Source organism: Vespa crabro, chromosome 24 (genome assembly GCF_910589235.1).
Source record: "Vespa crabro chromosome 24, iyVesCrab1.2, whole genome shotgun sequence".
NCBI lineage: Eukaryota > Metazoa > Arthropoda > Insecta > Hymenoptera > Vespidae > Vespa > Vespa crabro.
Genome location: NC_060978.1, coordinates 1,941,108 through 1,966,331, shown reverse-complemented (window position 1 = coordinate 1,966,331; position 25,224 = coordinate 1,941,108). Strand labels below are relative to the sequence as shown.

The 25,224-nt window shown below is 26.6% G+C and overlaps 2 protein-coding genes across 8 annotated transcripts; one reads left to right on the top strand and one right to left on the bottom strand.

Annotated features, from left to right (window-relative positions):
- The first annotated feature begins 44 nt into the window (after positions 1–44).
- LOC124432199 lies at positions 45–4,907 on the top strand. Of its 7 annotated transcripts, XR_006944208.1 has the most exons (7): positions 45–348; positions 552–677; positions 750–868; positions 1,577–1,782; positions 3,598–3,810; positions 4,206–4,449; positions 4,627–4,907. XR_006944208.1 is itself a non-coding variant. In XM_046980897.1 (6 exons), the coding sequence occupies exons 4-6, from the start codon at positions 3,622–3,624 to the stop codon at positions 4,791–4,793; spliced, it is 600 nt and encodes a 199-aa protein (XP_046836853.1). In that variant the 5' UTR covers positions 48–348; positions 552–677; positions 1,577–1,782; positions 3,598–3,621; the 3' UTR covers positions 4,794–4,907. The 7 variants fall into 7 exon arrangements, 6 of the variants coding, with proteins under 6 accessions (XP_046836853.1, XP_046836851.1, XP_046836854.1 ...); XM_046980897.1 differs by lacking the exon at positions 750–868 and having other exon boundaries at positions 48–348; XM_046980895.1 differs by having other exon boundaries at positions 48–348; positions 552–868.
- Positions 4,908–5,141: 234 nt separating this feature from the next.
- Positions 5,142–17,581, bottom strand: LOC124432198 (venom carboxylesterase-6-like). Its single transcript, XM_046980894.1, has 9 exons — positions 17,189–17,581; positions 15,581–15,870; positions 12,596–12,897; positions 11,863–12,062; positions 10,197–10,393; positions 8,068–8,233; positions 7,675–7,865; positions 6,452–6,738; positions 5,142–6,029 (listed from the first exon to the last, which is right to left on the bottom strand). Exons 2-9 carry the CDS (start codon positions 15,818–15,820, stop codon positions 5,819–5,821), a joined length of 1,794 nt encoding a protein of 597 aa, XP_046836850.1. The 5' UTR covers positions 15,821–15,870; positions 17,189–17,581; the 3' UTR covers positions 5,142–5,818.
- Positions 17,582–25,224: the final 7,643 nt, after the last annotated feature.

The window sequence follows — 25,224 nt, the reverse complement described above, 5'->3', positions numbered from 1 at the left end:
AACATTGCAAATATAAAGAAATTTTTTAATCTTCGAGATATACAAATTTCTATTCGATATCGAATCGATAAAAGGAGAAAAATTGTACGTTTATCAACTTCAAGGCAGTCAAAAATCGATACGAAGTAACGAATAAAGAAACGATATGAAAATTAATTCAGATAAATTAATTGTTTCACGTTTTGTATAAGTTTTATCAAGAATATTAGAATGGACAAGGAAAAATAATAATGATAAAAAAAAGAAAAGAAAAATAAAATAAAACAGTTACAAAAAAGTTCAATCGATTGTATGCAAGCTATGCAAGTTTTGCAACCGAGTGCAATAAAATAAAGTAAGGAAAAGAATGTAAGTAAATAAATAAGTAAATAATTGAGAGAGAGAGAGAGAGAGAGAGAGAGAGAAAAGAAAGAAAGAAAGAATTAATGAATTGAAATCAATTAATGAATTGATCAGATAGGATTGTTAAACATCGTATTTATATTTATCCTTTGGGTCATTATAATCGATTATTTTTCCCATAAAGGTAGCCGAATAATTTCCTTTTCCAGGATCATCGAATACAACTGCGTCATTAACGATCCAACGATTATAACGTATCTCTGATAAAATTTTGAAACCTTCTTGCTCTGCCAATAATTGATTATAACCCGACGTGAATATACCGCCAACCATTGGTAATTTCATAGTTCTTCCTGCATGTATAAATGCACGTAACAATGCCGATTCAATCCCTTTATTTTTATAAGTTGGATGAACACAAAGTATATATATGCGAAAGTAAACGTCTTGTTTGAATTTAACGTAAACATCGGATTGTTTCGTAACCTCGTTTATTAGAAACATAATATCTTGTAAGGATTCACCTGTAAGTATCTAAAAGTAACATAAACGAAAAACATATATATATCTGTATATTTTTTGTATATATACATATTTTATATATATATATATATATATATATATTTTTTTTTTATGTGCATATATATTAAATTATAATGTATTATATATATATATATATATATATATATATATATATATATATATAAAATTTAATTTAATTTCAATTTATATAGGGCCACCTTGAAATATATTGGCCAAATGAGATGGAGAAGGGGGATGGGCGAGGGGAGGAGGATCACATTTCAAAAATTATATTACTCGTGAACGATAGAAAATATATAAAATTATATAAAAAATATAATATATATATATAAAAAAAAAAAAAAAATAATAATAATAATAATAATAATGCATATTAATTCGATTAATTGAAATAAATTTGATTAATATTGAAGCCTCGTGTGTACGATGTTGCTTTTAAGGATCTTCAAAAATATATTAAATACTATCCTAAATACAAGCATACGTACGCAAGCACACACATACACGCGTACGAGCATATCTTCGAATATGATAATTTAATTGAATTGTTTACTTGATTACGTTCATATGTATTCGTCTTTACGGAATCATCGTTGATCCTCGTTATAGCGACACCAATAACTCTTCCAGAATTTATACTCAGTGCTACTAAACTCGTTGTGTCCTTCATCCAAGTTTTTATTAATTTCAGATAAGAATCAACTGATATTTTGTCTTTTAATAATTCAATGGATTTACACATTGGTTCCTCGCGAAAATAATGATGCTGTTGTAAAGTGATAAAGTCAATAGGAGATGATTGAAGGAGAGTTGAAGGAGAAAATAAAGACAGAGAGAGAGAGAGAGAGAGAGAGAGAGAGAGAAGGAAAATAAACGGATATAACGAGACAAGATTAAGTTTGTATTAACTTTATGAAACAACGATGAGCATACGTTCATTCGATATATTAAATATAATATATATATATATATATATAAATAATGTATATCGATCGTATATACGATTACAATTTTACATGGATGATATTTGTTTATTTTGCCATAATATCAGTAGATTTTTATTTGATTTTTATTATTTCTTATTGATACGGATCTTTCAATATCGATGGGATCAATTCTGAGTAATTTGAGATTTTAATTTAAAAAAGAAAAAAAGAGAAAAAAAGAAAAATGTATACATTATTAACGCGTCCTCCAAGTTTTTCCTTTCTTTCTTCTATCTTTTTTCTTTCTTTCTTTTCCCTTTGTTATTATTATTATTTTTTTTTCTTTCTTTCTTTCTTTCTTTCTTTCTTTAATTTTGTTTTTCTTTGTCTTCACGATAACGTAGCCCTGGCGTCTTAATTTGAACGGGGTTGATCGTTTTTGCTCATCAATGTTTCAAAAAGATCGAATCAAAATTGTAATTATATCTAAAATTTCTGAACTTTTATCAGACGACATGCTTCCTCGTATAACGATTCGTTAAGATCTTGTATTTTGCAATTAATCGGAGAGTCCCATTCGAGAGGCGCGAACATTCTATCCTTCGTTTCAATTAATTCATCGTCTTTCTCATTATACTCGTCCATCTCGTTGAAAGGGCAAATGCTTTGTATTTATTACAAAAAAAAAAAAAAAAAGAAAAATTAATTTTCTTATATTTCTCTCTCTCTCTCTCTCTCTCTCTCTTTCTTTTTCTCTCTTTCTTTCCCTTTTTTTTTCTTTATTCTTAACAAATTTACAAAATCAAACGCGTTTACGTATAAATAATTCTTACATATTTAAGTAATAAATCTGTGAAATTGATTCCTAATCGTTTAAAAGATTTGTCGCTTACTTCATTTGGTTATATTTTAATGAATGAAAAAATTATTATCGTGTTAATATTTTTATCAATTTATTCTGAAGGAAAATAATTGTCGAAAGAACGGAGAGAGAGAGAGAAAGAGAGAGGGAGAGGGAGAGAAGAAAAAAAAGAGAGAAAAAAGGAAAAAAAAAAAGAAAGGAAGAAAAAAAAACAGAAAAAAAATGTTCGAAGAAACTGTAACATTTAAATTGCAGTCTCGAAAAAGATCAACTGTTTCCGACTTACTCGAGAGTTATATTGTTTCCTTGAATAATCGAAATGAAAGAATTAAACGTAAGAAATACGTAGGAGCGATCGTTTGGCAAAGAATGTCGAATGGTTATCGTATCATTAGCCTCGAGGAGGATAGATTTATGGAAGCAATAAATTTTATACGAGTACACATTTGCAAGAGTAAAGTTTAATAATATATATATATATAAAAAAAAAAAAAAAAAAAAAAAAAAAAAAAAAAAAAAAAATTATCTACCTAGATTGTAATATATAATTAATTTATTAATAATTGGATCGGTGTGACTCCTTTTTTTCTTTTTTTTTTTTTTTTATATGTTTTACATGTGTATATATATATATATATATATATATATAATTCTAGAATTTTAGAATTTATAATCTGGTTGTTAATGTTAATTCTTAGACTTGACGTCGTTGCGAGGTCTTGAAATTTTTTTCTTTCTTTCTTTTTTTTTTTGTCCTTTTTTTTTTGTTTAGCTAAGACTTCGTTTTCATTATCGTTTCTAATAAGGTATAAGGTTGTAAAATTTTTTAAATGTCGCCTTGAATTTTTTTTTTCGTTTTCTTTTTTGTTTTTTTTTCTTTTCTTTTTTGTTTTTTTTTTGTTTTTTTTTTTTTTTTTTTTATAGAAAGATTTCTTCGAGAAGGAACCAATGAGTATAGGTATCGATTTTTCGAACGATCTGATGTCAATGAGAACCTCTATTAAAATGATATACAAAAAATTGTCGGAGAAGCAAAGTTATTGCGCCGTTCAAGAAGGCGAAAATAAGATCATAGGTATTATCGTAGCGTCGATTAATTTTATGGGAGATCACGTACGAACGGAAACACGTATAAGAGTAATTATTCTTTAAATTATTATAATTACGTTCGAATACTAAGGGGAAAAAAAAAAAAAAAATAAATTTATAATTTTTTAATCAGGAAATATGCGTACGTTGAACTTTTGATCGTCTTATGATGAAATTTTCTATGATTAATTTATTATTCTCTCATTTTTATATGATTCTATTTATTTAATCATATTACTTGTAATATGATTAATACATATTACTTCGTAAAAAAATATTTACCATTAATTAATGGTAAATATTTTCAATAAAAAAATTTTTGATGGTAAATGTTTATAAATATTTACATACATATGACGTCTATATATATATATATATGTACGTGTATGTATATGTGTGTGTGCATGTATCTAACAAATATTTATCTTTATATCTTTTTCTAGGCTAATCAAGGAGATGCAATCTTTAATATAATGAGTCTTAGGAGTTGCGTTTTTTCGAAAGCACGTCCTTATGAGGTATTACAAATTGATAAATATTTTCGTATACATTTATTATTTGTACATGCGAATCATCGGAAAAAAGGTATTGCAACCGCTTTGATTAATTGTTGCATCGAACGAGCAAGAACTCTTTTAATGCCTGCTTGCATAGGGGGATTTAGTTCCATTATTAGTCAAAATATGGGTAAAAAATTTTCAAATATATATTATGCATTCTTTATATTTGCATATTATATATATATATATATATATATATATATATATATATATATATATATTCATTTATTTATTTATTTAAATAACAATTTTTTTTCTTTTTCTCTCTCTCTCTTTTTTTTTTTATTATTATTAATAAATACAGCACGTAAATTGGGATTTAATTTACTCGCCGAAGTACAGTACAAAGATTTTAAGGTATACAACGACGATACGAAATCTTTCGAATATCCATTCGAGGATTCTAATGATCCAAATAAATCATTGGCTTGTATGGCTCTATCGATCGCGTTACCAATAAATCATTTATGACATTATTAACGTCGATGGATTTTTCTCGAAGGAGGAAATAAAAAATGCTTGGAAAAACAAAAAAATCGAAAAAAGAAAAAGGCACGTAAAGATAATATAATTATTTCGTAATGACGAGGAAATGAAGAAAAGAAAAAAAGAAAAACGGGACAATGAAACGAAGAAAAAAAGAAAAAAGAAAAGGAAAAAAAGAATAAAGAAAAGAAGAATTTCGTTTCTCTTTTCTTATATGTTTTTCTATCTTTTCTCAAGTGAATTTTTTATTATATCTTTATGCACTTTTTTTTTTTTTTTTTTTATTTCGTTACAAAAAGACAAAACAAAAAAACCAAAAAAAAAAAATATATATATATATATAAGTATATAATCTTAAAATTTTTACATGTATTTCAAAAATTGTCTAAAAAATAATCTGACTAAACAGAAATATTAATCTAATTAGCGAGAGCACATGGTTTATCTCTTCTCGTCTTTATTTTTTTCTTTCTTTTTTTTTTTTTTTTCTTTTTCGTATGACCTTTAGCATACACGTCGCGTAACATTAAAAGAAAAAAAAAAATTATTAATCCTTCGACGAGTATAGCGAAGAGATTTTTTCATATTTGATACAATTTCTTTTTCTATTTATATAATATATTGTTCATGTTCATTTCTACGGGTATTTGTATAATTTTTTTTTCCTTTCTCTTTTTTTTTTTCTTTTTTTTTTTTCTTTTTTTCTTTTTTACTTTTTCCTTTCTTTCATTTCTACATTTACATCAACTCAAATAAAACAATATTAAGCTCACGTAGAGAGAACATCATTGTATTATTATAATTTACATTCAGTCATGGTAAAATTTCAATTTTCCATTTCCATTTATATATTTATAAAATGTTTTTCTTTATCGATACTTAAAAAAACAATTCGTTAAGTACAGTCTCGTTTTAATTACACACACATATATATATATATATATATGTGTGTGTTTATATTTTATAATAATTTTCTAATGTGAAAAAGATCGATCGCTATGACAAAGATTTTATAATTCCTCTTTAACGCCATGACGTATCTCGTTAGTTTTGTCCGGATTAATGCATGCCGGCAAATTATCCCAAAACTTTCTTCTTTCTGGATGAAGATCGTCTGACATGGATAAAAACAAATTGTTTATACGATAATATTCTAACGATTGACTTCTCACTGGTTTCCATTTTTCTGTTATGATCTCCGTTATTTCTGGCGTTGGATTTCTGAAAGAAAAAAAAAAAGGACGTAACAAAAAAAAATATAATAATATACATTTATTTTTATATTTTTTATACTTATTCATATTTATTTATTTGTTTATTTATTTAACATCATTGATATATATTTTTTTTTTTAATTACTAATCAATCGTGACGACGACGATGATGATGTTGATTATTATTATTATTATTATTATTATTATTATTATTATTATTATAATAATAATAATAATAATAATAATTTAATGCAATGAAAAATAATCAAAACGATTACGATTAAATTAATAATTTAACAATTTCTTTTTCTTTCTGTTGTTATTTTTTCTGATTATTTTTCTTTTTTTTTTCTTTTTTTTTTCTTTTTTTATTTTTTATACGCGAATATTACCTGAAGGATATATAATTGTATTTAAGATAATTCTTACCCGGATTTAGCGAAATTGTACCATAGTAACGTCATAATGTCGATCATTTTGTGATCGTCATTTGATAATGGAATGTCCGGAAATAATTGTTCGCCAACCGGAAATAGATATTGCAAATCATCGGCATGCGTTACACCATAATCCATGGTATCGTCGCCAAATATTTTGCTAAATGATGCGCTACCTTTGTAAGAGAAATAATAATAATAAATCGGTGATGATTGGGTTTTATAATAATCACGAATCGATGTACGAGTACCGTGATTGAACCAAGCATCGCTGTACATCTGAAAGATAATATTATATATCATATTAAAATTATATTTTATAATTATTTTTATATGGATATTAAAAAATATTAAATATTTTTATTAAATTAAAATTATAATAAATTCATTAAATTATATATATATATATATATATATATATATATATATATATATATATATAATTATTATTATCATATAAATATTTTATGTTAAATATTATTATTATTATTATTATTATTATTATTATTATTAATATTATTATTATTATTGTTAATATTTTTTAAGATAAAATATTAAGATGAATAATTTATGATTATAAATGCACGATAAAGTCATTTGTATATATAATTAATAATCACTAGTAATATTTTCTTTTTCTTTTTTTTCATTTCAAGGAAAAAGAAAAAAAAGAAAAACTGTCGTGGATAATTTCTGATATCATCCTGATCAACTCTATTAGCATGTTTATAAAATATGCAGGCACGTATAAATGCTTTAATATCCTTGTTTATTGCAATGTTTACGTTTCTTTTTCGTTTTTCTTTTTCTTTTTTTCTCTTTTTATCTTTCTAATCTTTGTCCAAAGATTTCATGAATTATAGAATATAAATTAATAAATATAAACATAAATATATATATATATATATATATATATATATATAATTATATCTGCTAATTTAATATTTTTGTCTTATTTACTAAAAAAAAAAAAAAAAAAAAAAAAAAAAAAGAAAAAGAAAAGGAAAAAGAAAAGAAAACTCGCATAGCTGTTAGTACAAAGTTGTTTACATATTTTCTGTCTTGCCGCCTTACTCTTTTTCTTTTTCTTTTGCTTTTCTTTTTTGTTCTTTCTTTTTCTTTTTTTTCTTTTTTTTTCTTTTTATCTTCGAACATGAAACCGTTAGAGCAAAATCATTAAAGACATATACACTTAACACTACATTTATTACTTACATCAATAACTTGAAAACGAGTGGAATTATCTATAGGATTTCCTTTGAAATAAAATTCTCTTATTGCATGGCTAATTATATCTCGCAAATGATCAGGACAGGTTTCACCGTGTAGCAAGGTCAACGGTGCAACGTTCGGAAAATCATCATTCATTTTCTTAATCAATTCGCCATTGGATAAAGCGTAGAGAGCTGAAATCAATTATTCACGGTTCGGTAACGTTCTTCAAAGGATATACTTTTTTTTTCGTTTCGTTTTCTTTTTTCTTTTTTTTTTTCATCATTTTCTCTCTCTCTCTCTCTCTCTCTCTCTCTCTCTCTCTCTCTTCCGAAATCGATTGCTAAATCAAGAATTTCTAAGATCTCTATGATCTCTAATGAAAATAATACGTACATGGTACTCTAAGGGATCCTTCCTCCGAAGTAACACCTATCATCCATGGTATATCCATGACCTTGCCAATTTTTGTCCTGACAATGGGATCCTCGGTGATAAATGCATTAGGATGATCTGGTTCGATCACTGGTCTGAACGGTATCATCGGACAATAATCGAATTCCTATAAAATATTGTATATTGTTTTAATTCGATTGTATTATTTCTTTCTTCTCTTTTTTTCTTTCGTTTTATTTTGTCTTATCATTTGATTATGTATTTTTTTTTCTTTTTTCTTTCTTTTTTATTTCTTTGCTTTGTTCTGTTTGTTTTTTTCTTTTTTTTTTTTTTTTTTTTTTTTTTTATAATTCACTATTATCCTTATTATATTTGATTGATTTATTTGTAATGTAGGATCCGAAATTTCAATTACGCAAAAGAATATCGATTGTTTTCAATTGGATAGATAAATTTATGGAATATTGATAAGCGTTTTGTTAAATTAATTATTATATTTTAATAACGGTATGATTCATTTGGATAATAAATTATTTAAAGCTTTTCATATATATAAAATCGTTTGAAATAAAATAATATAATAATTTTAAATAATAACTAAATTTATTTTTTTCTTTCTTTTATTTTAAGTACGTACTTAACTTTATTTATTAACGAAACATTAGAAAATTTTCGATGTATAATAAGGAAAAAAAAACAAAAAAAAAAACAAAAAGAAAAAAAAAAGAAAAAGAAAAAAGTTTCGAACGAACGTGAACATTATGTCAAGGCTAACTGGTGATTGTTAATTGACTTTGCGACGACCTTGAAAAACGTGTGTATCTAAGTCCGAAAAAAATTTGTCATTTCGTTTCTAAACGCGTCTTTCTTTTTAATATCTACATGTATGCGTAAAACATAATTGTATGCATAAAAAAAAAAAAGAAAAAAAGAAAAGGAAAAAAGAAATATATATATATATATATATAGAAAAAGTAGGAAGAAGATAAAAGAAAAAGAAAACAGTGGAAAAATAAATAGAGAAATAAATCAAGAGAGAGAGAGAAAGAGAAAGAGAGAGAGAGAGAGATATGGATAGAAGATAGTTACATAATAAAAAACCATGTAACTGAACGTGTTACATCAGCATAATATTGTATATTATATTACTGCCAACAACATTTCATTGGCAAGGATTTACTCGATCAACTTACATAATTAATAATTAATCTGAGAAGAGTATTAGAAAAGAGAGAAAGAAAGAGAGAGAGAGAAAATAAATAAATAAATAAATAAATAAATGTTCGATCGACCAATCTTGATTTTAATTTTTAATTTGGACCAATTACTGATCTAACGTTTAACCTATTAACTAGAACTTTAGGATTAAGCAAGTAAATCGTTAGACCATGAATATTTATTTCGCAGTAACATAACGATCGTCGAGAGATTCTTAATCTAGTATTCAATGGGTCAATCCTGTCGATTTAATGCCCATGATACGAAACTAACACGTAGTTGTATTAGAACGTTAGTTCTTTCATACTGATTTAGAAAGTAGTACACGTTTACCGATAGATACACAGTTGAATGACCGACGATCGAAGATAATTCTATTTAACGACATTTATTTTTTTTTTCTTTTTTTTTTTCTTTTTTTTTTCTTTTTTTTTCTTTTTTTCTTTTCTTTCCCCCTCCATCGATCGAAGATAACTCCTATTTAATAATATTTTTCAATTTATTCCTAGTATCTTATTTATTAACAATCTCGAACATTAATAAATTAATTTATTAATGAATTAATTAAATGTTATTAATTATTAATGAATTATTATTAAATAATTGTAAATTGATTATTATTTATTAAATTAATTTTAATTAATATTTAATCGCAAGCTATTGTAATTTCAAATCAAATTTGATCAATTCAATTGTACCATTTATTTATTTGTTTCTTTCAGTTCTCGTAATTACGGCTAAATTATTATAGTATTAATAGTACGAATAAACGCGACCTTGAATTCATAATTATAAATTAAAATAGATAATCATGATGATGATGATGATGATGATGATGATGATGATGATGATGAGGATTGTTATTAAAATAATCAATGATAACGATCGAAGGTTTAGTATTAAACTATTACCTGAAATATTCGATCCGTGCCAATAATTTCCGACGCGTCTTTCGTTTTGAGACAATTTATCATCGCCATTGAATTATCGGTCGGACAATTAAAAAGTTTTCCAATAGTTTCTGCCTTTTTTTTGGCCATACCTGCCTTCGTCAAGGTCCAAGGACAATGAGCATTGCCACTTTGTGATATCGCACGTTGAAATAGATCTGTAAGAAATATACAAATAATAATTAATTTTATTTTCATCCAAACAATCGAATTTTAATTATTTATTCGTTTATTCGTCCGTTTGTTTGTTCGCCTGTTCATTAGTTTATTTATTGTTTATATTTATTATTTTGTTTTGATTGACAACGCTTTTTATTACGTTAATTATTTTTCTTTTCTTTTTTTTTTTCCTTTTTTTCTTTTTTGTTTTTCTTTTTTTCTCTTTCATTCTCTTTCATTCTCTTCCGATCTTCTTTTTATTATTATTCTTATGTGACGGCAATTGACAACATGATTTTGTTGTTGTTGTTGTTGTTGTTGTTATTGTTCGAAACAAAAACGACGAACGGTAATTAAATTCTTTTTTTTTCCTTTTGCTTTCCTATTATATACACATATATATATATATATATTTTTATATAACGATCGTCTGTAACTATTAATTATTACAAATAAAACAGATATAGATAAGATAATTAATGAATAATAGAACTATGTGAATACATAACAATGTTGGATTCTAATGGGATTGCTTTTTTTTCTTTTTTTTTTTTTTTTTTACTTCTTTTTTCTTTTTTTCCTCCTTCACAACAAACATTTTATTCTTAATCTTTTATCGCTAATGAACAGTGCAGATTTTTTTCGTTGAAACTTAATTACGATACATAATGTTGAGGTTTTTTTTTCTTTTTTTTTTTTTATTATGGCAATATCCGATGACTATTAATTATTATAAATAGAATGACTAAATGACTATTGAATGTTGCGAAAAGTAATTATTACTAGATACAATGACGTCAAGCGTCTGTTCAGTAAAAAAAAAAAAAAAAAATCGTAATGATTATAATCGCCGTTTTGCAATATATAAATCATACAAAATTGATATTGAATTTTGTTAAAAATTTATCTAAAATATATCATTTATTTTCGAACGATCATAAATTTTAATATGAAAAGATTTCATGGATTCACGTATTATCGTGGATTAAGTATTAAAAACAATGTTATAAACGTTTTTTAAGCGCGGATATATACATCCGGTTCTTATTAATTAAAGACGTATGTAATTAAGAGAAGAAGAAAAAAGAAAAAAGAAAAAAGAAAAAAGAATAAAAAAGGATGACTACTTGAATTCACGATATGTCATATAATTACGTGATGTATTTAGAGAATCGTCTTTTTTTTTTTTTTCTTTTTCTTCTTCTCACTTTTATTATTTATTATTAATTTTTTTTTTTTTTATTGCAATGTTTCTTTTTTTTCTCTCTTTTTTTTTTTTTTTTTTTTTTTTAACTGCGAGTCGAGCTCGAAAAAGAACGTTGACATTAAAGTTTTGAAGAATTCGCGAGGGTATCAATCATTTAAAATTATTCTCCCGAATGAGACTCAAAGTGAGCTATGAGTTGGTCACGGGTTTTTTTCTTTTTTTTTTTTTTTGTTTATATTTTTGTCATTGTTGTAAACTTACCCCTTGAGAGATTACTCATCATGTGATAATGAACGCTTGCACCACCAGCACTCTCGCCAAAAATCGTCACTCTATGTGGATCGCCACCGAATGCAGCAATATTTTCGTTGACCCATCGAAGTACCTGAACCTGATCCTTTAAACCTTGATTTCCAGGAGATACCAAATCCTCGGTACTCAAAAATCCCAGTGGGCCAAGTCTGATGAATGGAAAACAAAAAAAAAAAAAGAACAAGATTAATCTACATCCTAATCGATAGAAATATTCGACAAATTTTCAAGATAAAATAAATTACTTTACATTGAATGTCATATACATTTTTTTGCTTTTAATTCGAGATCGCCTAAAAAAAAAAAAAAGAAAAAAGAAAAAAAGAAAAAGAAGAAAGAACGAAGCCTTCGTTCATTGATATTATCTGTTTTATATATTTAATATTCGTTCACTTCATTCTTTTTAACGATTATATTATATTAAGATATTATATGATTAATGATATATATATATATATATATATCCTATGATATTATAATCACAATAATGCGATTGTACGTCAAATATGGCGTTAGACGATCAAATTGAGAGAGAGAAAGAGAGAGAGAGAGAGAAAGATATGTTTGGAAAAAAAAGAATAGAAAAAATCTTATCTAATCCTTTCTGTTTTTTTTTTTCGGTTTTCTTCATTTCTTTTTTTTTTTTATTTTTTTTTTTTTATTTTTTCTTTTTTATTTTTACCTGAAATTCGACGTTACGAGAATAACGTCATGATCCAAAAGGAATTTCGGTCCATAAAATTCGGAATGACCGGCACCAGTGACCCAGCCACCACCATGGAACCAAACCATAACTGGATAACTGTTTCGAGAATTTTTTTCTTCGTTCGTATTAGGCACCTTAGGTGTATAAACATTTAAATAAAGGCAATCCTCCGAACCAACGATTTCTTCTTGATGAGTATAAATATTTCTTTGAGTGCATATTGACTGGTCATTACGTGCATCCAACGTACCGTTCCATGAGGTCATAGGTTGTGGTGGCTAAGAGAAAATAAAATAAAATAATAACAACAATAATAACAATAATAATAAATAAATAAAAAAAAATATATATATATATATATAAACATGGGGAATATTAATTTCTAATTTAATATTTAAATTTCTAATTTAATATGTAATATGAACATCTTTTTTTTTTGTTTTCACAATTAGCGATCTCTCAGATAAGTTCAATAAAATTATCTCAGATAAGTTCAAAAAAATAAATCGATCGAATGAAAGTAAAAAAATAAAAATTACAATTATTATGAAAGTCGAAAGTTTTTTTTATAAAAAAAAAAATATATATATATATATATATATAAATGAAATTATGGAAAGTTCAAAGTTGAAAAAAACAATTGTAAAAATAAAAAATCTTATTTATAAACACTAACAGATAACGGGATATAATAAATAAACAAGAAACAAGAAAAGTACTTTCTTCTCGACATATATAAATCATATATATATATATATATACATATACATATTTATATATATGCATACATAAATAACATTACAAGAAACCAGTTTATCAGTAAAGGAATATGTCGAACGACTTTAAAAATGATCATCGTCGTGCATTATGTTAAATAGATATTTTTTTTTATTTTATTTTTATTTTATTTGATTTTTTCTTTTCATATTAAAAACATTACAAATATATGTAAAAAATTTTAAGAATTAATGTTCATACATTATAAATATGTATTTATCTATGTATATTTATAATACATAGTTAAAATGTTACTTCGTGAAAAAGTGAATATCTTATAAGTCAAATATTAACGAATTTAACATTTTAAATTCTAATAAATCATGTAAAGTTTAAAATTAATCATATGGAATAAAGATTTTTGTATGGGGACAAAGATTTCCATATATGTTTGAAGGATATAAATTTTCATGGAAAAATTTTCATTTATGTTATCATATATAATTATCACTCATATCATATTTCTAATATTTATATCGGAGTATATTTAAGTACGTTGTATTTATCAATACTTTTGATAGAGAAATATTTTCGAAAAAAATTCATACAGCCAACGATGATAACGATAATGATAACGATGACGAGTTACATTTCAATATCATCGTTCGAATCGACGAATCGTTTTTGAATAAAATACGATTTATGATGTACACACACACACACACACACATACACACGCATATATATATATATATATATATATATATATATATATATATATAAGTTTACCAGAAGGAAAATAAATTTTGAAATATTAAAGGAAACATAAAAAAGAGAGAGACAGATAATATTGACGTCGTTAACGATCGAACCGTTGTTGGATTTGTAAATCTTTCGTAAAGTTTCCGTCGACGGTTCGTCGTTCAAAGTAAAAAAAAAAAAAAAAAGAAAAAAAGAAAACAAAAAAAAAAAGAAGAAGTCATTTGTTCATTAAAACTGAAAAGCATTGGACCATTGCAAAAGTAATCATTAGGTGAAATCTTATGAATCGATAAATGTATCTCTACGAATGTGTGAGGAAAGTGATATAAACAAAAAAAAAAAAAAGAAGAGAAAAAAAATGAAAAAAAAAAAAAAAAAGGAAAAAGAAACGCAGGAAAAGGAAATGAGGAGAAACGAAAGTTTTCTCGGACTAAACGGCGAGTTGATCTTTCGAAAGGTCATCCTAAAACTCTCAATACGTCCACTTTGATAGAGTTTTTTCTTTCTATTTTCTTTCTTTCTTTTCTTTTTTTTTTTCGTCGCTATTACAAAATAAGAACGCTAGAAATAAAAATTGTGATTTCTAATCTTTCAAAACTGAAATACAATTTGAGATAACTTTATCTTTCTCTCTTTCTTTCTTTATCTTTTCCTTTTAATTTTTTGTTCTCTCTTTTCTTCTTTTCTAATTTTATTTCTCTTTCGTAAGAATATATGAAACCTTGTAAAATGAAATTGCAAAATTCAATATTTAAAATCATCGATTATAAATCCATAAGAAGGAATCAAACGTATGTGCGTTATAAATGAAGCGTACTTAAAAAAAAAAAGAAAAAAAAAAAAAAGACTAAGAAAAAAAGAGAAAGAAAATAGAAATGAATTAAAAAAAAAAAAAAAAAAAAGAAGCAGAGTAAGAAAAGTACAAAAAAAAAAAAAAAAAAAAGAAAAAGGAGACAGAAAATCCGGAATATGTGATGTGCGAGTAAGCGTAAGAAAATCTACAAGCACTTAAAATTAAACAAAGGTACATATATGTTATCTACTTTAACACACACTAAACATATAAGTAGATTTGACACATAGTATTTATCTCTAGTCAACATATAATATACAATGTAGTCGACGTAATATTTACATGTGCAAGATTACATGTGCAAGATTACATGTGCAAGATTACATGTGGGATAATGATGAAGAAGAGTAGGAAAGAAAGAAAGAAGAGAAGAAAAAAAAAAGAAAAGAAAAGAGAAAAAAAAAAGAAAAAGTAAAAAAACAAATTTCTCTCTCGCACCGATAATCCTTTCAATCTTTCATTTATAATTTTCATTTACGTTTAATATTAAATTTATTGTCATCGTTATAATAATAATTTTGTAATTTAAATTAATTAATTAATTATATTATTTTATTATTAATAATAATTAATTGATTAATTGAATGATTAATTTTTAATAATAAATAAATAATAATTTTGTAACTTACCTCGAATCTAAGTTCACCAAGCGGTGGCAATGCGTATGGTATACCACGAAATCCAACGAATTCACGTTGTTTCCTTGTTAACATTAACGTACCCATCAATGTTCCATTTTTAATTTGTACTTTTGGCGATTCTAATTCCTCTTCATGGCAAAGAGAAATCTTATTAAAATTAGTAAAAAATAAAAGTAAACACGCCAATGTCCATACATTGGTGTAGTAACTTCGATTACTTGGCAACATCTTCGAAACGAGGTGAAAGCAGTCTAACGGTGACACTCACTTGAAATAACCTATGTATATATGTACATATATATTTATTTATCCATGTATATATCCATGTATGTATGTATGTATGTATGTATGTTACATGTATATATTTATCGCATGATTTCCTTCTTTCTTTTTCTCGAATCGAATATGAATACTTTTAGAGTTTGTTATCAAACGGCAACGCTTTCGAGAAACACGTGCAAGACAAAATTACATGTGTGTGTGTGTGTGTGTGTGTGTTAAAATTACAAAACAAAATGTTGATATTTCGATAAAGAAGAAAAATAGAAAAGTAGAAAAGGAAAACAAAAAACAATTAGATTTATCGAAATACTATAAAGAATTGATAAGACGAAACACGTATTATCAATTCGTCGAATATTTGTTATTAAATGTGAAAGAGAAAAACAGAACGATTATATATATATATATATATTATATAATAAAGTAAAATTTGTAAATTTTGAAATTGTCTCTTGTGAAAAGTGATGAGTGTTATTTTGTTTAATTAAAAAAGTATTAAGATAAAGGAAAAAAGGATGTAGGTGGTATCTGGGGAAAAGAAAAGAAAAGAAACAAAAAAAAAAAAAGAAAAAAAGAAAAAAGATAGAGAGGAAAAAGAAGTAAAACGAGAAAATATACGTAAGAGAAATAATAATAATAATAAAAAAAAAACACACACACACACACACATACACACACAGAGAGAAAAAGAAAAAAGAAGAGAGAAAAATTAAACGAAAGAAACAAAATCATTCATTTATAGTCTCATCAAATGCCAAATTATACGTCATTTATCTTTGCACTTGATCCGCGTAACTTCTTTTTCTTTTTTTTAAACATTTTTCTTTCTAAACATTTTTTTCTTAAACACAACATTTTCTGTCCACAGTATTTTATATGAAAAAAAAGAAAAAAAAAAAAAGAAAAGAAAAAAAAGAAAGAAGTGAGACTGAATTGTAAGAACAAAAAGAGTATTCGCATACACTGCAAAGATAAATCTTGCAAGTTAGAGAAAACCTTGGTAAGAGAAGAAAAAAGGAAAAAAAAAAGGAAAAAAAAAAAAAGAAAAGAAAAAGAAAATACGCACACACACACACACACACACAGATATACACATACGGACATACACACACATACACGCACATGTATATAAATATTTACAAAATACACGTAATAACGAAATGTTATCATGTTACGGAATTAAAAGGATAATGATTAAGAGAAAGGAAGAAAGAAAGAAAAAAAAAAAAAGAAAAAAAAAAGGAGCAGGATAAAACAAACGTAAAGAATGAAAGAAATGATGGGATTCGACGACGCATAATCAAATTTACTTACCTACGTCGACGAACGAATTACATATGATTATAAATAATATGATAATAATCGATTTGTTCTTGTGTCAAGATTTACGCTGATATTCTTTTTTTTCTCTTTTTTTTTTTTCTTTTTTTTTTCTTTTTATATAGATGCTTCCTTTTAAATAACTCGTGAATGAAAAAAAAAACGTGGTAAAACGTTTATTCAGAATTAGTTTGGTCTTTGATTCTCAATGGTTTAAATGCGACTGACGATGAGACCGATATCACACAGCTTACGAGAGTAAAAGAGAGAGACAGAGAGACAGAGAGAGAGAGAGAGAGAGAGAGAGAGAGAGAGAGAGAGAGAGAGAGAGAGAGAATTGTTTGTACGAATCACGATGCACGGATCTGAAAGATACCGATACACTGACGGTTCGGTTCGGTTCGGTTCGGTCCATACCATATCTCAATCTTCTCCTTCTCTCATTGTCTCTCCCTCTCTCTCTTTCTCTCTCTCTCTCTCTCTCTCTCTCTCTCTGTCTGTTTCTCACGGTATTTATCATTATTACGAATATTTTTTACCGTGTCTTAGTTTTCTTCAATTTTTTTCCTCCTCCTCCGCCTCCTCCTCCTCCTCCTCCTCCTTCTTTTTTCTTTCCTTCTTCTTTTTTTTTTATCTTCTCCTTCCTTCTCCCCCTCTCTAATTCTTCTTCCCCTACTCGCACAAATACCCTCGCGATAAATCGCGTCATCGTTATTACGTTACGTCATTATAACACCGAACATAGTCTTTTCCCTATTTACGTACTTATTATCTTTAACTATTATGATTCTAAATGATAATCTTGAAAAACTTGATAATTATATTTATGTATTTCGATGTGTACGTAACTATTTAATTGTTTAACTATTTAAATCTAAGATTTCCAAGAAGTACATTGAACTTCCTGAGATATATACGGTGGGAGGGGGAGGTGGATGGGGAGGGGGAGGGAGGCAGGGGGTTTTACTTCTTTTCCTCTTTTTCTTTTTTCCTTCTTCATCTTCTTCTTCTTATTCCTTCTCCTCCTCCGTCCCCTCCATCCCCTCTTTTTTTTTTCTTTTTTTTTTCTCTTCTTCTTTATCCAATTTGATTCGGTAAACTCCAGCGTTCATGGGCTCAATATCACGAATGGTTTTTTCTTTTTCTTTTTCTTTTTCTTTTTCTCTTTTTTTTTTTTCTCTTCTCTGAATTTAATACACGTGTAAATGAATAATTCTAATTCCTCGAAGATATCTAAAGTCCGGTTATTCCCGAACACGATGAATAAAAGAAATACTGTCATTGAATATTAATTAGATTGATTGGATAATCACAAGGAGAACAATATAATATACATATGTGTGTGTATATATATATATATATATTTATTTCTTATCGAGGACAAATGTCAACGATCATTTAACTAACATTCTTTCCGCTTTCATAGTCATTGGAAATCAAATGTTATAGTTTGTTTCGAGTGGAAAAGGAAAAAAGCAGCTGTAAATATGTAATCGATTATGTTGATTCTGTCGATTGATGATGAATCGAATATTTAATTAAATCATTATTATTATATAATTTATAATTATAATGAAAGCAAATGAATTTCCCTTTTTTTTTTTTTCTTTCTTTCTTTCCTTTCTTTTTTCCCTTTTTTTTCCCTTTTTTTTTTTTCTTTTCTTTTTAACTCTTTTCTTCTTCTCCCTTTTTTTTTGTTTATAAAAAAAAAAGAGCTCATCAATCGATCGTCCTCATTTTCGCCGTTCTTTTTTTGATCGATTGTAAACAATGTTAATTAATCGTACTTAATATGAAGATTAATTGTAATCGATCGTAATTAATACAAAGACAAGAGCGATTATATTTTGTGGCGATAATGTCAGTGTTCAATAAAACATTTTTTATTTTTTTTTTTATTTTTTTTTATTCTCTCTCTCTTTCTCTCTCTCTCTCTCTCTCTCTTTCTCTCTCTTTCTCTTACCTCTCTTTTACATAGTTAGCCATTAATCTCATTCCCGTGTCAATTATATCAAAAAAAGAAAAGAAAAAAAATATACGGTACAATTAATTAACAAGTAATTCGTGATTTTCATTGAGAATCATCAATAAGTAATTATTAAAGATCTATAAGTACTTTTTTTTTTTTTCTTTATTTTTTTACGTTTTTCTTTTATCGTAACAATCGACGAATACGTTTGATCTTCTAACGATTGAATATTTCTAACGGTTATTAAATAATTTTCAACGAAGTTATCGATTGATATCTAATCGATCGAATAACAATAATGAGTGAATACGTAAATTCGTTAAAAATAAACGTCAATGTTTATCATTAACGAGTAATTTCTTTTTCTATAAGAAATATCTTGAGCTTGACGATAATTCAAAGTTTCTCTACGATTTGTTTCTCTGATAGAATGAGAAAGAGAGTTAGAGTTAGAGTTAGAAAGAGAGAGAGAGAGAGAGAGAGAGAGAAAAAGACAGAGAGAATGATTATGAAAACGTTTGTAGAATTCTTAACTAATGCAAATCGATGATCAAAGTTATTAGACGTTGAATAGATAATTTGATGTTAGAGAAATTTGTTGAACGTTATTTCACCATAACAAGAATTGATATTTAATTATTAAATGAATTAAAATGTCACGACTCGTTTGAATGAAAGAGACGTCTTGGTGTAATAAGGAAAATAAAAAGAAGAAGAAGAAGAAAAACAGGGGAAAAAAGAAGAAAAAGGAAATAAAAGGCGCAATATTCCAGTTCGATTGCACAATTTATGAAGCGTCATGCGGAACGTATAATTTTCAAAGTAACTTTTGAAATATTCTAATACATTTTAACGAGATCAATCGATCGTACAATCACGTTTACGTTGATTACGTGCCGGGGGTTTTTTGTTTTTCTTTTTTTTTTTTTTTCTTTTTTTTCCTTTTCAATACTTTTATTTCGAGAATTCGTTCGTCGTAATCGAAGTCATAGATTTCTATTCGATTATATCGTCGACATATATGATAAACAATTTCAACATCATCTATTTACATGGGACACGACATTATAAAGACAGTGATAACTTACACCGGTTCACCCACTTAATTCAAAGGGCAGAATTTATGCGCTATGTCGATGCGTCACTTTGATAAATCCTATAACATGTAAATAAGTCTTACGGAAATCATTAATATAGATATATATATGTGTGTGTATGTGTATATATATATGTGTGCACAATGAACCGTGATTAATTTCGTCATCGTTCACATACCTTGATCTCAAGGTAATAGTAACCATAACGTGTAAATATCTTAATAATAAAAATATATGAATTAATTTCAATAAATAATTTTTCGATCAAAGTAAACAGAAACTCTAATGGAGTTTTTTTCAAATATATTATCATAAAAAAGAATATATATATATCTGAATTGCAATAAAACAAATAATTAAAATAATACAAATTCCTACATTAATTATTGGTTCAACTCGATAAAGTAATAAAATTAATGAAATAATAAAGAAATAATAGTGTTAATAAAATATCTATGATGTATTTTATTTAAAGGGATCTAATTGATAAATAAGGTAACTGCAAAAAAAGAGAAATGTTTCTTCTTTATCTCAATAGATGTCGCCTACATTAATTGCCTTGATCACTTAACTATCGTCGTAAAAGAAGATTCCTACAATACCATCGTATGATAATTAGTAGATCAGTCGATAAATTTGTGTTATGATTAGTAAGGATGGACCACAATAGATGGCGATAAAAATTCGGAGAGAACAATATGTACATATATATGTATATATATATATATATACACACACATACACAGATATTTATATATATCAAATACAGTGAGGTAATTTTCCAGAAATTTCCCGGGAGACCATTCGCCTCACGTTTCTCTCTATGCTTCCCCTCCTCCTTTTCGCCTTCCTCCCACCTCCTATCTCTTATGCCGCCATGTTACTTTCAAATTTACCGTACCGAGGGGTTCGAGGATTCAACCCTCGTGAAGGGTGGCTTTGTGGTTCGTGGAATAGGGCTTCAACCCCTCTGGAATAAGGTGAACCATGATGCCGTCCATACGAATCTACGCCATTTTGTAGATCTAAACCAAAAGGGACCACTGCATTTATTGTGTAATTTCGAACTAGGACAATACTTACCTATGATATTAATTTTATTACAATAATGATCTTCACATTTATCTGATTTATCATTTGAACGTACATCCGTCTACTCTAAACTGTTCTAATATATATATGTATATATATATATATATATATATATATATATATATATATATATATATATATATATATATGTTTGTATATTTATACATATATAATCTTATATAAAGGAAATAAATAATTTATACTAGTTCACGATTATGATTAATAAAATTTCTATTATTTTATTATATAAATAAACACTAATCGTTTATTCTTTTGTCTTACAAAAAAAAAAAAGAAATTAAATACGTACACAATAAAATATTATATTATATACATATAATTTTATATACTGTTGCAATTCAAATGCAACCATATTATATTATACATAATCTTAAATTGACGGATAAAGAATGACAATTAATTTTCATTGAACGAATATTATACAAATGTCGTTTATTTAATTATGAAATATAATATATCCTTAATAGTTATATGATTATTAAAAAGTTTCGTGGCATTTTTAAAATATCATCTTTAATCTTCGATCGTACGAAAAGAAAAAGAAGAAAAGAAGAAATCGTTCGATAAAAAAAAAAAGAAAAAAGAATTCAATTGCGATTGATGTAAACGAAGAAGAAAAAAACAAAAAAAAAGAGAGAGAGAGAGAGAGAGATAAAGAAAAAAGAAGAATGAAAGAGAGAAAAAAATAAAGGAAGAAAGAAAAAATATATAAAATGTCTACGTATATATTTTTTATCCAATACTTTTTACGTATTATTATGTAATAAATATCAACGTATATACATGCACGTGTACACGCACATATGCATACGTTAATTAATGTATATTATAATATATTGGATAATTATTTTCGAACGATCAATATAAAATGAAATTGAATTTTTTTTCAAGATATTACGTAAATCACGAATAGAGTATTATTGTAGGATGATTTGTCAACCCAACTGGTGGCGCCATCTTTTCTTTCTTAAGGTCTCGTAATTCGTGACCTAACACGCAAATCGCCATTTTATTTTGCGACTTGCGATTTTACGTTCGCCGACATATATTTTCATTCAATTAAATAATATCAGGAAAATAAATTATGATGAATTATCTATTAAAATAAATTATATATGTCGCATAAACGTTTATTAGTAATATAACGTGTTTGTGTCTATTTGTTATAAACAAAAAAAAATATTTATATACCCTCACACACACACACACACACACATATATATATATATGTATATGTACATAACGTATTAGAAATGAATACGTACAAATTTTCATCTAAAAATTACGATCGTTCTTTTTGTGCGATTAAGAAAAAAAGAAAAAAAATTACTACCTCTTTCCTACCCACTAAAAAGAAATAGAAAAATAACAAAAGAAAACAAAAGAAATATTCACATTGTAATAATTTATTCGTTATAATCAAATATCATAATGGAATATTTTTTTTTTACAAATGTTTCTCTAAGAATAATAAATATATAAATTCTATATATATATACAATATTTTTAGATATAAGTACATATATATATATATATATATATATATATATATATATATATATATATATATTTAATCGTAAAATTATATCTCATTCAGATCGACATGTTCTCCGAACGATTTCATATAATGCGATTATATAAATATATATAATTTTTTATGAATGACTATATAAAAAAATGAAAAAAAGAAAAAAAGAAAATACACAGGTTTTGTTCGAAGCTGCAACTTGCAAAATGATTCGTTTGATCTCTCTCTCTCTCTCTCTCTCTCTCTTTCTCTGTCTCTGCCTCTGTCTCTGTCTCTCCATCTTCGAATTTGAAAGAATGCTCGGAGTGAGCGGCAAACAGGCACTTCGTGGAAATAGTATAATTTCGTAGGCAATAAAGGTTAAACGAGGGCTCTTGGCCTTCAATTATTAACAGACCGTCCATAGACGATAAAGCATCAGAATTTTTAAAGCGTCCATTCGACGATCGGCTCATAGTCGAAATCCTATAACTAGTTTTGCCCATTAAACTTTACGATCTGCGAGCTATAATTCGGAAAATATCGGCCGAATCACTGTACAAAAGAGAATCCTTTCAAATTTCTTTGACAGCTGAATAAACGTATATATTTACGTATGTATGTATATATGCATGTGTGCACTATGCATTATGCACTCTATATATGTGTGTGTGTATATGTATATGTCTATATAATATATATATATATATATATATATATATATATATATATATATATATATGTGTGTGTGTGTGTGTGTTACAGATATCAAGAAAAAAGAAATTAAAAAGAATGAGAGAGAGAGAGAGAGAGAGAGAGAGAGAGAGAGAGATTATATTTAAAGGAATTCTTGTTTCTTTAATATTTTGTTTTATTGTCTTTTTTCTTTTATTTTTTTTTCTTCTTTCTTTTTTTTTCTCCTACGATGTTTCATTTCTATTTCTTTTTATTTTTTTTTCGTCTTTCTTCCTTTTTCTCTTAAAATCCCATCTACCACCCTCTCCCTCCCTCCCTCCCTCCCTCTTCCCAGTGTCCACAGAAAAGAAAAACGATAAAAAAAGGTAAAGTTGCGTAAAAAAAGTCAAAGTTATATCAAAGTAAAGAAAGAAGGGGTTGTTTCTCTATTTCTTTTGTCTCCTTTTGTTTCTTCTTTTACTTCTTCTTTCTCTCTTTTTTTTTTTTTTCCTCACACACAAGTCGATCAGCTTCACGTTTTTGACCTTTTATTTTTCACTTTCTCTTCACAGATACCTACACACACACACACACACACACACACACATATATATATATATATATACATAGTATAGGTACATAGCTATCCAAAGGAGAAGCCACTGCTGTTATGTACATATTTACATACATACATACATATGTATATACATGCACATAATATGCATGTGTATGCGTGTTTCTCTCTATCTTTCTTTCTCTCTTCCTCTCTGTGGGTGTGGGTGTATGTATGTATGTGTGCGTGTGCGTGTGCGTGTGTGTATGCGCGGCATCTTGCCTAGAGCGACAGAATCAACTTGAGCCGTGTTGCCAGTGGCAACCGATAAAATTCTAGAGAGGACCCTCTTGATCCCCTTTCGAGAACCGACTTGCCACGAATTCCTTCTGATCGTCCCAGTTATTTCTACCGATTGTCGTCGACTTATTAAATTCGATACTTGTCAACATTTTTCGAACTTTAAGATACCTTGAATACATACATAATTAGATATGCATAAGTACATATATATATATATATATAAATTTTAGAGAATTATCCATACTTCGTTAATATTCTTTGTGAAAATATTTTATTTCTTTATTTATCTTTTTCTTTTTTCTTTTTCTTTTTTTGTTCCTTTTCGAAAATTACTTTCGATATACCGCATTTATTATGATTATCTTTTTTCTTTTTCTAATGAACGAGACTAACATCATTTTTCTATCGTACGTTTTATTTATCCCTCTTTCTCTCTCTCTCTCTCTCTCTCTCTCTCTCTCTCTCTCTATTTATTTCTTTCTTTATCTGTTTCTCTTACGTGAATGAGAAGAGAATAACATGCATTAACAAACTTAATTGTAGTAAAATATATTATTATTATTATTATAATTATTATTATTATTATTATTGTTATCATTAATTATTATTATTAAAGGGCAGAAAATGTGTTGGTAGGAAAAAGGATTAGGAAAGTCTAGTCTAGTGGTGGGTGGTAAAAAAGGTGGTATATACATTGACTGGAGAAAGGGGGGGGGGGCTTTAGATGGAATAAATAAAAACACTTGGGCATCCTGGAAATAAAATCTATTGTGTTGGTGGCCGCTTTAGAAGGAAAAAGAGAAAGAAAAAGGG